Source organism: Agelaius phoeniceus, chromosome 3 (assembly GCF_051311805.1).
Source record: "Agelaius phoeniceus isolate bAgePho1 chromosome 3, bAgePho1.hap1, whole genome shotgun sequence".
NCBI classification, from domain to species: domain Eukaryota; kingdom Metazoa; phylum Chordata; class Aves; order Passeriformes; family Icteridae; genus Agelaius; species Agelaius phoeniceus.
In genome coordinates this window covers 79154530-79171615 of record NC_135267.1, presented here as the reverse complement: position 1 = coordinate 79171615, position 17086 = coordinate 79154530, and the positions used below count along the sequence as shown (strand labels likewise).

The 17086-nt window shown below is 35.2% G+C and overlaps 1 protein-coding gene across 1 annotated transcript in view; it reads right to left on the bottom strand.

Moving 5' to 3' along the window:
- The window catches only part of PRKN (parkin RBR E3 ubiquitin protein ligase), a 674035-nt gene that overhangs the window by 340489 nt on the left and 316460 nt on the right, over nucleotides 1-17086 (bottom strand). Inside the window, exon 6 of the mRNA XM_077175671.1 lies at nucleotides 5364-5479. Coding sequence (XP_077031786.1) covers nucleotides 5364-5479 — 116 coding nt within the window. The remainder of the gene's footprint in view (nucleotides 1-5363; nucleotides 5480-17086) is intronic.

The window sequence follows — 17086 nt, the reverse complement described above, 5'->3', positions numbered from 1 at the left end:
CAGGAGTATTCTATAAGTTACCTCATTGGGGAAAAGGGAAAAAAAAAAGCCCTAAATCAATTAGTAACAGTTCTTAGTTTTATATCTAATTTCCTGCTTTAAATAAGTGATTCTTAAGAAATCTCATTAATTTAAGGAACGTTAGGGAATAAAGCAGTAGACATTGTCCCTGATGGTCATAGTGCTTAGACAAAGCAGATTTAATTCTTAGCACAATCTTTTTCCACTCCTCTTTGAACTACTCAAGGTATATAAAGACAATATAATTTAACAGAGATTTGGAGCAGAGACCACATTATCAAGATGGGTTACAGGGAGGGAAAAAGTACTTCAAAAAAAGAATAGCTAAATATAGATTTAATAACTTGCTTGGATTATAATGGCCCAAAAGGGTAAATTTAGAATCTTATGTCCCAGAAGCAAAGAGAAATAGTAGTTATAAGTATAGAATAAGGTGCTATTTACTCTTCTGAAAACATCCTATGGGTAATGTCTTTTAATGGGCATGGTCTGCATTTTCATGTCAGAAAACAACAGAAGGGCCCTGGTAAAACTCTCTCCAAATAACAGCAAAATTGACCTGAATCAAACTTGCACTACAGATTCTTCACTAAGAAAATGTTAACAGTTCTCAAACAAATCTCAGAATATTCTGAGTCAAAAGAGACTTACAAGAATCATTAAGTCCAACTTCTATGTGGATGGCCTGCACAGGGATCAAACCCACAAACCTGGCATTAGCACCACACTCTAACCAATTGAGTCAATTGGTGGACCTCTGTCAAAAGCTGAATTTTGCAAATTGTCTCTTCAGCTGTAGCTTTGGATTCAAATAATCAACTAAAGATTCTGGAATTATTTGTAATGTAAAGGTCTTGAATATCATGGCTGACCTGATGCCTCATCTACTTCTTGTCATAGTCACTGCTATATTCTTCCTCTGATGCTCCTTTTTTTTTTTTTTTTTTTGTAACCTGCATTAATACCATATATCTTTTATAAGAAGAAAGACAAGGCGAAATATTTCAGGTGTCTCTAAACAATATTTAAACTGCAATTTAACAAATATTTTACTTCAAAGCAACGTACAACATTAATGCACAAAACAGTAAAAAATATAGGTCAATAAGGAACATAACACACCTATATCAACAATAACATCATAAAAATGAAAATCCAGAATAGGAAATTAGAAAAACCCTAATCCCCATAATAAACTTGGGGAGGTGGTCTTCTTTTGGCATACAAAACCCACAGGTAAAAGCCACAACAGAAAATCATTTACATATGTATTTATTGATTTATTGAGAAGCAAACAATTTTATCCCTTACCAATTTAGGAACATTATCTGCATTTATAAAACAACAACAACAAAAAAACCCCAACCAACCAAACTAAAAAAAAAAAAAAAAAAAAAAAAAAAACTCAAAAAAAACCCCCCCAAAAAACCAAAACAACAAAAAAAACCCAACCAAAAACCAAACCAAACCCAACAAAAGAACCCCTCACCTGTCTCAATTCTGACTCTACGATAGAGGAAATAAGCAAGCAGGAGTGATAGGAAAATGTCACAAACAGCTGCTGAAAGGAAAACATTTCTAACTTGTATTTTGACTTCGAGGAAAAAAAAAATAAAAGACTGGAAAAGATGGCTGGCTGAGAGCTAGTGAGAAGCTTAGGAAGCCCAAAGTAACCCTAGGAAAACCAGATTAATGCACTATTCCCAACAACATGCAGCCATTCATTCTTTACTGTCTGAAGGAGAAGAGAGCTGCCCATTGAATTTCCAACAGGACTTCCTAAAGTACACTTGCTTTTTTCCCCTCTCAGTACTGACCTTCTCCATTACTCTCCTGCCCATGGAATTTAATGTGATCACAGTCCAAATTGATTTGCCTGAAAAGAACTGTGACAAAGACATTACATCCCAGTTACCCTTGAAGAGTAACTAGCAAATGCACTACTATCACCACTAGCAGAAGTTCTCACTCCTAACTCCAGTATTGCAAAGTCCAAAGAGCAGAAAAGCATATAAAAGATTCCAATGTTTTAAACAAAGCAAAATATTTCTTTGTTCAAGACTATGAAGCAGGGTTTTATTAGATTAGAAAAAAAATCTGATAACACAACAACAAATTCTGTTCCTTCAGGAGAATTCTTTCTACCTATTAAGTGACAGTATGTCCTATATCTTTTACACTTATCTGTATCTGCTGAAAGCTAAAAATAATGGTGCCTTTAGGAATTGTACCCTACCGAGTTCGTGAAAGATGACGTGAGGATTTCTGTTCTATACATTTTATTTTTACACTGCTTAAAACTGCTGTTATTCCTGAGCCTGATTTATGGGTACCCTAGGGTACTCCTAACCCCTTTTGATGTTATTTCTACTGGAAACAGTTGACAAAAGCAGATCTTCCCTTGAGGATTGCACAGTTTTAGTATTTGTTTCAACTTCCAGCCATTTGCTCAACCTATTAAAGCTTCTTCAAAGACATAGAATAGCAACCCATCACCTTGAATGTTACAGAAAAAAAAAATGCATAAAGGCTGCCAATTCACATTAACTGCTGTAGATAAGCAGAATACATTGAAAGGCATTACACTACATGGAATACTGCCTATGGATTTAGCATAGCCTTTCAAGGGTGTTTGGCTTCCAACTATTTCACTCCAGTGGTCAGACTTGCATGGATATATTTACATAAAATATAAACCTAAGGCAAACTAAGTGTATTTAATGTAAACTTAAGAATAAAAACTGGGAATAGATTATCATTGCTTCCACTTTGTATTTTTTCTATATAGCAGAGTACACTACTGCTTTATATAAGATTTGTATAAGCTTTGCTAACCTTGCTAAAACCATACAAATGCTGTGCCAAGAATCTTGGAACTTAATTACTCTGCCTGTGGTGGACTGTCAATGATAAATTGATGGAAACACCACCTAGAGATATGGTTTATGTTGCAAACAAAAATACTTAAGAAAATTGCAAATAGTACCTCGTTGTCATCTTTTCCTGTTTGGTGTCTTGTTGCTGGTTTAGGGTTTTTTCCAGAAAATAAGGAAGAAAAATCTACTTTGAAGAACAGACACAAATTTCTTATTTTACTATAGTGAAGCTAATACAAAGTACTAGCTAATGTACCAAATATAGTTAATCCTCTTTTTCACATGAATGCTACAGAAGGATGAAGGTAAGTTTCACAAAATACTCTAGAGTGCCCTAAAAGCTACTTTTCAACTTCATAAGCATATTAGCAAGTAATTTCCAATACAATAACTTAAATATTTAACTAAAGTAAAAAGATTATGACTATTTATGTAATTTCTTGGAATTACATACAAATATTGCAAGAATGTTAGGTTGGAGAAAGTAAAAAAAAGTAAAAAAACCCCAAAAAACCTGAGTGGAGATTTTTTAAGTAGCTCAAGATTTTACAATAACCTTTTCATAACTGATAAATGTTTTCATTGTATGATCTTGCTCTTTCCGACAGTCAAAACTTACATTTGACCCTCCTTAAAACTGGTAAAAGACAAAATCAGAAACTAAACCAACTTCTTACACAGCTTTAATTGGAAAATTATGTCATCCACCCAAAGATACATGTGAAATTCTATTTTAACAACTAGCAGGATTTTCCATACAAAAAATAAAATGGTAAAATAGTATCCTGGGTTTTGGTATCACCTACAAATGTCTAGTATTACACAAAAGTGCATGGGTGGCTTTTATAGCTCTAAAAAAAAATAAATCTAAATTCTGAAAGATAATCAGAATTTCATGTATGGATACATTCTAAAAAATTTAGAGTTATCATAGAAATGTGTATCAATATTTTGACATGATGAGACAGAACAAATTTCTTATATTTTGCTTCTTTTAATGTTACCCAGAAAGGGGATTTTAAATGAGTTTTTTTCCTTATGTTTTCTTGGTGGGTTTTTTTTGGTTTTGGGTTTTTGGGTTTTTGTTTTGGTTTCTTTTGGATGCTTATTGTGTTTCTTTGTTTAATTGAAAACTTAACAAAAACATAGTAAATTCTCAGGAACAGACAACTTTTCCTGCAGTCCAGAAATATTTAGAGTTCTTGAGAACCCTGTGGACACAAGTCCCACAGATAAGTACTGTTTATGCCAAAAAGCTCAGCTATTCAGCAAGTTTTACCCCTTTGCTCCTCTTCAGTGAGCTCCTCTGAAACTTCCTGGGCCCCACAAAGGAAATATGGTGACATGAATAACCCTTTTCCATTCCATCTTAATGCTAGGATAAAAAGTGCACTTTCACTGCAGATCTACAATGGTTGGGTTTCACCTCCACAGCCAACCCAAGCTGGCTATGATGAAGCACCAGGTGACACAGCTCTGTGCAGGACATCTGTCAGGCATTTCCATCTGGCCTGGAATTAGCCTTTGGCCCTCTTATCAGTACAGACATGCACTAGGGGTCTGCACGTCAGTAAGCCAAACCATTCTCTTGCCCAGGGAATTTTTAGAAGGGACAGGAGAACCAGCCACTTTTGAGTACCTGAGTCTGCACCCTTGCTGCAAAATGCTGTCATACCACTTTGACAGAGACTGATATTTGGTCATTGTTTAATCTGTACCTAAGAACCAGTTCTGTAAATACACCACAAAGGATGCTTCCAAAACCGGCTCTTTTCAGAAGACACACACCATATGAATCAGTACAGAGTTCAAGTGTCCTTTGCCATTTCTCCCTTCTGACCAACAACTTTCTCTTTACACTTTTGTATAAAATATCTCCTAATCAGTAGATAAATGTGTTTCAGGTAATTTTTCACTACAATGATAGCTGTCTTTTTTGGGCAATTGGTTCTTAATCCATGCATTTTCAAGTAATGGATATTCTTGAATGTATGTGCTCAAATACCACATGCAAAGATGGATTACAGCATTTCAAACTACCACAAACACAAACATGAGAACAGATGCATTTCACTTTGATTTATAGAACAAACACCAAGAAGTTAATTTCTTCAGGAGCAGCCTGACCCCTCAAAAGTCCAGCTCTTTCCCAGGTTCTTGAATACATATTAGCAGAAAATATCTACAGTCAAGATAGTGTATCTTGAGCTCTCTAGGTTTTATTAGAACTAAAACAGTCAGATTTCCACTTGCAACATGACTAAGGTGCAAAAATATGAACTGCAATTTTACCAGCTAAACAAATAACACACCTGAAAATATGACCCATTTTTCACCATGCTACCAGGGAAAAAAATCCCAGCCTTTAAAAAGGAAAATAAGCAAAGAAAAAAGAGGCTCTTTGGAAGTGGTAAGTACTCTGAAGCAGTGAGACTGTACATCTCTGACAATTTTTGTTGTACTTACCTAATATCTGTGCATGTTATACATGTGATACAGCGGCTGTTTGTTGTAACGAGGTTCAAAGCCACAGATGTTTCACTGTCAGCGGTTGGGTGTGCTCCACATTTAAAGTAAAACTCCTGAAATGTTGAAGGAGAGATAAAGAGAAGATTACATACCTGCTGCTCAGGTCCTTCCTTTATCTTTGGCTAACTGACATTTGAGAGAACAGACAAATCACCACTGCCAACAGCAAAGGAGGACAGTCATTAGGAAAGGTTTACAAGGCATCCCTTGCAAAAATACCAGTCTGGGTGTGGATTCTGTTTAGCGCCTTTCCTAGCAAAGAAGATATCAGTGTGACACATTCTGTGATCTTCTAGATTTATAGATTAAAAAAAACCATTTCATCTAGACTTTCTCTAATCAAAGGCAAAAATATCAATTTCAATATGCATTAATATTGCCACTATCTTTTCTTTTTACAGATATTACCATTTTCTGAACTCTACAACATATAATTTTGGCTCTAAAATAGTGAAGTCTGGCCTTGCTGGGACAGGATGAAGGAAAAAAAATATAGCTACTCTCCACTTTTTTAGAGTGAAGAAGTCACATCCAGGCCTCAGCATCAGGAACAATCCAAAAGCCACCAAAGAGACATGCTAGGTGTTTGATAGTGTCACTCCCAGCTCCTACCTAGACAATGGGGACACAAATTGCAGCACCCACTAAAACATGAGTAAAAGAGAACCTGTGGGTGAATGGGAATGAAAAACAAAATCAGTATTTTAAAATACAAAATCCCCTTTGTGATGTTGTTAATCTTTAAGATGCAATTTTACCATCTTAATAAAGTTCTACTTCTCTTGTAGCCCATATTATATTTGCAAGTGTACAGTGTTTGAATCAAGTTGCTTTAGCCTTTTAGACTGCCTTCATTAGCATAATATTTTTCACACAAATGTGTGTTTTCTTCTCTTTTCCACTGCACCACAGGGAAGACCATATGAAGCACACTATTCTTTGATAAGATTTTGTCACAAGAAATTCTTCTAAGTGTCCAAATCACTCTAAGCACCCGTAAAAAAAAGCATTCTGAAGACACATGGTTTACAAAGGAGCTGCAGATTAAAGTTTGTAATTTCTTTGTTGCTACGAAATCTTCTTTCCAGTAACAAATTGTGGAGGTTTGTAATGAAACCAGGTGTAAATAAATGTGAATTGGAACTTAAGGGTATAAAAATTTTGGAAGAAAGGATAAGAAGGCATAAAAGAATGACAATTGTTGACAACATCAAGATACTAACATCACAGTTTATTCTCAAGAAACCTGGTCTTGGTGAAAAAATACTAAGAAAACAAGGAAAAAACCCCAAACAAACTGCAGCAAGGGAAGAAAAAAAAAAAAGGCAGAAAAAAATCAGCAGCAATTGCTAATGACTTTTGAAGGTGGGACAGGATGAAGAAAAAAAAATTACAGCTACTGTCAACATTTTTAGAATGGAAAAAGTCACATCCAGGCCTCAGCATCAGGAACAATCCAAAAGCCACCAAAGAGACATGCTAGGTGTTTGCTAGTGTCACTCCCAGCTCCTACCTAGACAATGGGGACACAAATTGCAGCACCCACTAATACATGAGTAAAAGAGAACGTGTGGGTGAATGAGAATGAAAAAAATCAGTTTTTTAAAATACAAAATCCCCTTTCCCTCTCTACGGCTTTGCACGATTTCCTGCAATACTGTACTAAAAGCAGTCCAGACAGACTCCTACTTTCTCAATGCCTACAGCCTTGCAGTATGGAGTTCTTTGTCTGCAAAACAGCTGTCATTTATTGGTCTGGGTTTTTTTTTTTTTTTTCTCAGTGGTGATGATAATTTAGTTATATTGTGTATTTCTACGTAAGACAAATATCATACTATGCATTACCATGCCACTCTAAAGTGGACTCTAGTAACTGGGATATGAGAAGTATTAATGTACCTTCCTCCCAGTTTAGTCACTCCTGTTTGTCACAGAAGTGCTGATATATGCAACAGATTCACCAACATATTCATACCCCACAGTAAGTGAAGAAGTGAAGGGCACAATGTCTGATGCATGTCTTAGGAGCAGTTTAAGAGAACCATGTGGCAAGAACACAGTGTAAAGGCAACTCTATTCTTTAAAGAAATTGCTCAGAAGTCTTTTGAAATAAGTCACCAGTACACATTTCTACACAGCTAAACTATCTTTGTGTCCTGTTTCATAAGGAAAGAAGTAGTCCCAGGCAAGAAAATATGCTTAAAGTCATTCTCAGACAAGACTTCAGACTTCCCAAGTTTTTGCTCTTGTTCAAGACACAGATATACACACAACTTTTAAAAATCAGTTTAACATGAAGCATTTCAGCTTTAAATGAGTCAATGGAAGTACACATTCATTCAGAATAGATGATAACCTTAACCAATCTGTAACTTCAATTTATTTTTAACCTTTAAAATGTATCCATTGATCTTTGCATTATTTGCCAATAGGTTTTGGAGCTTAAGTTTCTTTGCCCTTTAATTTGAATTTATTTTGTTTGAATTAAATGTTAAGAAGGATTTATTTCAGTGCAGAAGATATATATTTCTTTGCTTCAGTACATCTTCTGCATACAACTAAAAGAATATTGACAAATCACAATTCCAGAACAGGTAAGCTATAGGCAAGGAAATACAAAAAAGTTTTTGATAAAAGTACTTACCCAAGATAATCAAAACTTATTTAGATCACGAACAAAAAGAGTAATAAAGGTATTAAACTCTGAACCAATTGAAATAGATTTAGGTGTCATTTTGTCCCTAATGAGGATCTGTTTGGAGATTCTAATTGCTTTTGATAACACCTCATGATGGGTCTTGTCATGAAAGTTACTCAATGAAGAAGGTAAATAAAGTTATGCAATTCTTATTCCAAAGAAAGACAGACAGAGAAGGAAAAATAGTCAAGAGTCTTATGCTACAGTCCCAAAATACTTCTGCTATATCATTAGGAAAATTACTTCTCAATATTTCTATTTATCATCCCAAACACTGCTTTAAGAAAACCCCTCTAATTAAATTTATGATGTGCTTCAGTGTTGCTGAATTGAGAACATTATGGAACATGAAAACACTCTTTAATGTAACAAAAGAAAATCTTGCCAGTTTCCAAAGCTACCCATTGAAAGACTCCCTGCTTGACTAAACTGCAATTAAAGAAATAGTAAATCTTAATATTAAATACAAACAGAACAGAGGGCTCATTAAAAATATAGGAAAAAAATCCCACAAGAATATGTGTCAAGTATTTTTTCAGAAGTAGTCCTGAAGATTAAAGAATAAAAGAGTTATTCAGAACAGATATGTTGTGAGTATTAGCAGTATACCCTTAGAAAATCAAACACTATCAACCCACACAAAGCACAGTTCTACACAATCAATACAATGGTCTGTCTCTGGAGATCGGAGGCCTAAAAGCTGTGCTGGGAGTTCAGAAGTACAGGGAAAGTTTGGAACCAAATATGCAGTATGCCCTGAGTGCCTGACAGTTCTGCAGTAGTGTGGACTTCATTTCCAGATTTATTTTAATATTTCTTTTTCTCTGCAGTAATACACATCCCATCTGTTTAAAAGCTTTTAAAAGTCATGAAACCAATTAAGTTTCCAGCTGCATATGAAAGTTTATGTTGCCTGGTTTTGCACGTTGAATGAATACACAATCCACAAGTATTTATTTGTTCAATCTACCAGATTTTCCAGAGACTTAACACACTTTTTTTTATGCCAGGGCATATACCTATGAAGTTTTCACTACAGGTAAGCCATCAGCACAAGTTGCTTTTTAATTGCTTCCAGCAATGAAATTACTGAAAGCAAAATATAAGACTGAGGAGTGTAGCCACTTTTCACTCTTCAGACTTGCATTTCACCAGGCATGTAAATGTAGCTATTCTTTTATTTAGTTATTCACCCGGTGTTTGGAAGCCTAAGGAGGGAAATTTGCCAGATTTTTTAATCCAAATCATTTCTGTTCCAATGTTAATCTCTGAACAGGCATAAGGACCTAGGAGCCAGCCAATTTAAGACTAACATTCTAAATTAGCCTCAAACTCTAAAATTCATACAAGCAGTAGTTACTTAATGTTGATATCAAAATGTCTCTAAACTAATTCTGTATGTGATAGTATTTTCATAATGTTGACTTTATATTAAAAAAAATCCCCAAACCTTACAGAATAACACAGAAGGAATGAGCAAAAATTCATGCAGTCTACACCAGTATCTGACTACTTCTAATACTTTAAATATTTTAAAATAGAAGAAATCACATTATTCCTCCTTTCTGCACATGTGGTTTTAGGTACAAAAAACTTTCTGACAATTGTAAGTATTGCTGTTCAGCAATGAGTAAGGATGTCAAGGAATTACTGCAAAAGCAGAGACAAAATTTAGTGCTTTTCTTAGTTCTAAAAGTGAGCAGTTTTATGGTCACCTTCTACTGCAGTGAATACCTTTAGATCATTTTCTTGCCTAAAGGCATAGGTCCCATGAAATTGTGAACATTCTATTTAACACTATAAATGTCTTCCTTTTGGCAGTGTTTCTGATAGATTGTTATTCAGAGAAGGGAGCAAGCATCACTCTTACATACTCTGCCATATTCTTCACTCCCGTCATCGCTTTTGTGTCACACAACATCATAAAAAGTGCATGAGGGAAGAAAAGGTTCAAAGATACATGGTCAATGTTAACTCATTTTTATAAAACTCAAGAATAAAATGCTCAAATTTTTCAAAACACCCCCAAATCTTCTTTGATATTCTACTAAAAGTATTTCTCTGTAAACTCTGTCTTTTCAAACAAACCAGGGATTTACATACCCCTAACTGCTGATGATAACTGAACTGTCTTCTATATGGTCAAGTAACCAACAGAAGTAAGATCAAAGGCATACACAAACCATCAGGGGAAGGCAGTCTGAAAAAGGCCTAGAAGAAACTACCCTTTTGATATATATTCTCAAGTCCAGTTTACCCCACTGTGAGAAAAAACCCACTAGTCTTGACTAGGTATCACCAAGATAGGCTGCACCTTGGCTGGTGTACAACATATACACATAAAACTACATGTTCTTCCTCTTTCTTCTCATTCTGTGCTGTGTAAGTTGGCCAAACTAAGGAAACTCAGGCAGATTTCTTATATAAACTCAGGCCAGTTCTTAATAAGCTACGAAAGAACATGAGAACCTTATGGTACTTTTCCCCTCAATTGTCCACACAAGTTTATTTAGGATCGATAGACAAAGCCATTTATGGATCTGTTTTATTGAAGGTGTGGTTGTCATTTTTTAAAATTATCAGTAAACTTGAATCTCCTTTCAACTATATCATCATAATTATCCCCATGAAAGAGAGAAAACTTCAATGCTATTGTGGCACACCCCTGTGATAATGATTCATTTGCTTTTGAAACTGAAAAAATGAGTAGATATTCAGTAGATCTAGGGACAGATTGAAGGAGACTCACTTCAGAACAGTTGTGGAATCAAATATTTCTTCTGGGATGTTCTGGGAAAGACTGAGCTTTACTCTGCCCAGAGATATTTTCAGGTTCCCACATCTCAGAATAATTACAGGCAGTAGTTATCCAAGCCATGAAAATACCTCTGTGACAATAAACAGATCTAAATCATCACTGCTCACACATGGAACAGGCACTGCTTTTAATGTTACATAAGTAAAAACCATCAGAACTACACTGGCTAACTACTTTGAGGAAGGTTGTAGAGCCAAAGAGCAATTCTTCAAGGCTTAAGTCCTAAATGACTTTGTGATAGACTCGTGAATGCATTACATACACAAGCCTGCTCCACTTTCTCCAGTGAGCAAACAGTATTTTGACTGTCTCTGCTTACTGGAAGGTATCTTGCTCAAAATAATGGCAGTTCCCCCGTGCACCTCACCAAATACTACCAAGAACCTCAAATCAGGTACTGAGCCGGGTAAGCGTCATCTAGTACCATTTAATTGGTGACTGCTGCTCTGCATGGCTTGGCTTTGCTAAGCAAACACTGAGACCTAAACAGTTGCTAAGATCAAAGGGAGAAAGTTATTACCCAAATATCAAATATTTGCAACAGAGTTTGGTTTATGGTAAAAAACTACATAAATAAAACAAAAGCATTCCTATAGCTACATGCATTTTAAACAAGGAAATTCTTCTGTGTCCTCTATGTTTGGAATTCATCTGGAACTGTTATAATACTTATAGATAAGAAGTTAACCTTAGGTTCTGCTTTTGTCATCAGTGCTATTTCCTTTCAAGGTACTCTCCTTTCAAGAATATTTTTCTCCTACTTGAGATTCCAATTAAAATCAAACCTTTTCTCTTGGATATCCTGTGATTCTTAATCAGGATGCTTGATCATGACATCATTAATGTAAACATTACTCCCAAGGGCAGATGACTTCCCTGAACTGAAAAATGCAGCTTCCCCTGGGCACAGATAAGTGGATCCCCTCCTAGGCAAACAAGGGATAAATACAGCTCTCATGCCTCAGTGGTTAAGGACGAATAAACAGTTAACTCATTGTAAAGGGAAAAGATTTATGCATAGTATTAAATCAGCATTTAAACTGAATCAGGTAGATCCTTAAGTCTATTTCAATGGTAAAAGAAATACAGGAATTGATCACTACAAGCAGTATAATAATGCATGTGATTAGTTGCTAATGTTCTATTAAGATTTAGCAGAAAAGTATTCAAGGTTATTAAAAGACAGTGGATTTGAAGTTCCTTAGCACAGATTTTAGGAATAGTTCAATGCAATTATTAAATATGTTGATCACTTTAATCATTTATATACAAAAAATAATACAAATCTCTAAAAAGCATAATCATTACACTCAGACAGCATTTCCTCACCATTAAAAAAATTCCCACAAACTTAAAGTAATTTTTTCTGTTAGAAAGAGAAGACCCTGTGAAAAACTCAGTAACTGATCTCAGACCTAAACATTCAAAATGGAATCAGAAAAATCGGCAAGAATGAAAAGAGAAGAATGCCACCAATAACAGCATACTTTATATACATTTCTACAGAAATTTTCCCAACCCTTCCACTTTCAAATTCACAGAATCCCTGTTTTTGAACATGCCATAGATGGCAATTCATAGTCAAAAGTGTGGACTTCAAAAGAAATGCCATTATGAGATGTAAGGAGAAAAACTGATATTCCAAGAGAGATCTAATGTTATATAATAAACCTTGCTAAAAAACTGCCAGTAACTAAATGACCTCAAAGATAAGTTGAAGGATCTTCTGATGCAAAGAAAGGCAGTAAAGTGCTAATATATTAAATTTAAATGTCTGTAAGTACTATGTACTTATTTAATCTGGCAAGAAACAAAGCAGCATAAAAATATAGAAGAATTATGAGCATTTCTCCAATATCTGATTTCTGACTGAACCCCTTTGCCCTTCTCAAAATGCCTCTGGCTAAGAAGATCTGTTATTCATAATAAAAGCTCTTTAGGATGAGTATCTTTTGTCAACTCTTTGCTCGGGCTTGGTCTTGGTGAAAACATCAAGTTTGACCTGTGTGAAGAATAGAGAATGGAGGGACTGAACTTTTAAAATTATTATTAAATTTTTTGAGATGAGAATCATTCAGGGGCAGAAGTGCTACCCTCCTGCATTTTTAAAGACTTTCTCTTCTTTTCAATTATAACACTTGCAATCTAAAGGTGTCCAAGTGACTAAAAGACACATATTTTAGAGAAGGAAGTGTCAGTATCTTTTACAGTATCTCCTATTAATTCTTGGTTGACTTGAATTGCGCTCATATAAGAAAAACATTAAAAATACACAGTTCTACTTCTTTGTTTCAGAACTTAACATATTCACCATGCCTTTTATTCAGCTGAATATATCAAAACCAATTTGTTGCATAATAATTATTTGAGCAGAAAGCCTTTGAAATGGAAAGTACTTGAGTGTAGCAGGATTATGGAACAGGAAGTACGCATACTACTCATGAATCTTTACAAGACCTAGCATGTCAGTTCTGACCAAGCCACTTCAAACCAAGGTTTGGAAACATAAAAATGCATCTAAAACTCATCATAAATTATTTTCATGAGATGTTTTTAGTGATAGAAAACAGTAACAAGCTATTGTCATCCTACCCAAATCCCACTTTTTTCTGCATTCTTAAAATAATAAAATAGAGCAAAAATCAAGCTAAAACCAAATCTATTTATGTATTTATTACCCTTGCCAAGGAAAAAGATTTCCATCTTTCATTTTCCACAATTCATTGGAAGAGCAGGAGTATTGTTCAATTTTTTTTAACAGGACAGTTATAGTACCATTCAGTTTTACTCAGACATTTGATGTGATAGAACCAAGATTATTGATGATTGAAAAAAAGCTTGCCTTTCTATTTTCCACACTAAAACCCTGTCAAGTTATTGATTTGTTTTAAAATCTAAAGAGAGGAGAAAGATATATTTAAGATTAAAATAACTGGCATGATAGGTTATTAACTGTACAAGTTTTAAATGACATCTGGTCTCTCTGAATAGAACATGGAACTATAGTTTTCTAGGTATTTTCTGTGTAAGGAAAGCAATAAGAAATGTAGCACCTATCATGCAATTTTCTTTTCTTGTCTACTAGAAACAACACAGTGGGAAAATAGAACACAAGTGCCTTGGGAATCCCTTAGCTGCTGCTGCCCACACAATACTACTTCAACCACGCAGGAAAATACTCTGTGGGAAAATGACTTTTCACATTTTTATCAGCAACGATTTTTATTTGCTTTGCTCATCCAAAGGCAACCTCACAACAAACATGCTTTGTTTCTCTGCAAGTGGAGACGCCAGGTCAAACAATTCTGTCCCTAATTCTCCTGTCTTTCCTTCAAGTAGCAGTATTTCCATGACACAAATGCAGAACAACCCAGTTCTTCTATCACTCATTTTCTCAAGGTATAGACAAAGAAGTGAAGGCTGTAGGGCATTGTATCATTATAATTGATCTTTGCCTGGAATATTACCTTGTAGTGGAATCAAATGTGCTATAAGACAGCTAATCCCCAAAAATACCTAACAAATAGGTCAGTGGTACTGCAGTGCTTGAGGCATGTAAAAATATAATAAAACAGTTTATGTAAATAACTTTTCAATCAGAACAGCCATGCTTTCATATAAAATAATATGAAAGCTTTACACATTCCTTTCTCTGAAAGAATGCAAACTCTTCCCCTTCCCTTCTCCTAACTTTTTTCATCCACACATCTATCCAATGCAATCTCTGATCAGCACTAACTTTTGGGTGAACCAAGACTGCAGGTGTCAGGATGATGAAATTGCTTAGCCCAGAGTCCACAGCCTAACCCAAATGGGGTTGAATGCGTTCACCAGCATGTATGAAACAGATTGTTTTGGAAAAATTCCTTTGAATTACTTGAGCCACAGAAAAAGTCTCAGTTTCAGAGTAGCTTCTTACGACATGTTATAACCATCATAGCCTGAACACTAGTGCTGATTCCTAGGACTAAAACTTTCCCATCAGCCTCTTTTAAAGTAGAATCCAACAGTCTAAATTTGTTATCAAGTGTTTCCTGTAGAGAATAAACCCTTTACTTTGAATTTTTATGTGAACAAAAACCATGAAAAGGGCTCAAGGAGGAAGAAACTAAGAATACTACATGACAGTGGGTCCTCAGGCTGTGCTTCTTATGGCACAAAAAGTTGCTTTCAATTACAGGTTTGATTGATTTGTTTATCTTCCAACCATGTTAGCAAGCACTTAGGGTAAAGACAGTGATCAAAGCTTCAAAATAACTACAGAAAAAAAATCTAAAAAGTACAAGAAACAGGACTCCTATACGTGAGCTATAAATATTGCACAGATGACATTTGACTGTAAGGTCTCACAAAGAAGCTTCAGAAGCCCAGAGTTAATAAATCATAATGCCTCAGTAACCCCCATAATTTCTTTAATTGACTATTACTTTTTCTTGGATATTCTACATGACAGGAATAATTCCATAGTCTAGTCTGTTAATACCAATGGTTTTTCTGCAACATATACAGTAGATTCCCAAACTATTTGTTATATCACATCCATCTGATCATGTCACCACTGGAAAATTTAAATTTTATCCATGCCTTGATATCAAAGGAACTGGATAGGTTTGAAGCTTCAAAAAAAGGTATTTTGAACCCAATAGGCATTTAAAAAATGACTGTTATTCTTGGGTTTAGGCTTCCAGCCTTTAACTAATATCACCTCTGTCCTGGAGCCTCAAATCCATCCATTAAACATATAGATGATCTACAAGTCTCTAACACAGCTGAAAGACAGTACTAAGACACCTTTCATTTAGCACTATGGCTGCCTCAGGGGGAGCATCAGTATTTATGTGATGACACTGGGTAGACAGAATTAGGCTGTAATACTACAGGAGTGGCTCTTTACTTCATCTCTGTGTCTTCAGCTTTGAAAAATTGGACAGTTTGTTCTGTCATCTTCCCAAAGCCTGCTATAGATCAGGACATGAATGAGAATGAACCAGTCCAGACTGCCCAGTTACAATGGAAACAACAGTAAGGGGAGGAGAGGGAGGAAATGGCAGAAATATTATTCTCTCCCTCTATACATGGTATATTTGCCTTCTCAGAATATAAAAAAATGTTTGGCACCTCCTGCATATTCTTTGAATAGACAGTGGGGGATTTTTTAGTTCTATGTGCCACCCAGAATTTTGTGGCTTTTCTTCTGATGCATGTTCTTCATCACGACATTACATTATTAGCACAACTACAGTTATGCTGTCCTTAAGTCTTAACTGAGTTCTACTAAATTTTTTCGGTTAATATTCTCCTAATATTCTCCTTTCTACAAAAATGCTAAGGAGCAGGTCTTGTTTCCTACCAACAGAGGTAATGTCTAACCCACATAGAACAAGACACATTAAATGATAATATTTGAGAAAATTCTGCAAAGCTTGTACAATAGTTATTTTTTCAGGTTTGCTCAATTGACAGAGTTGATGGGGTTACAATTAATTTCAGTAAATCTAGAATTTTTTCCTTTTCCCTGGTTTCCTAGTTTAAATATTTTCTTCTGCATGGACTGAGAAGACAGATGGAATATTTGTGTGGTAGCAAACAAACTGAGATGTAAAACAAAAAGTAACCAAAATACTCTGTACAATAGCCAAAATATATGATATACAGAAAAAGGAGCAATTATGCCAAATATAATCACATGAATACACTTATGCTAATAGTTGACTCATATTGCCATCTTTCAAGAAGGGGAGGGGACTATGCATATGTTTAGCTAATATTACTCATTTCAGCTGAGTAAAACCTGTCTATAACCCTACACAAGGAACAACTAATTCTTCCACTTCTGTGGAAAGAGAAAAAGAGGTTTCATTGGCAAGATAAGTGCTTTAGTCAGTATTTTAAATAGCAAAATTTGAACTATAATATCTAGCATAAACACCTCACAAACTTAAGAAATACAAATACATGTCCAGTGTTTAACATTACTCACACATTAAAAAGTCCAAATGTACACAGTGTTGCCCTGGAGATGAATAAATCCCTAACTAATAAAATGGCACTATAGTCTAAACTCTTGAAAAGCTTTCCCCAGAGGTTGTTACAGGCTACTAGAAGGTCTTGAAAGTTACAGAGGGCTGCTGGAAATGTAGTGGG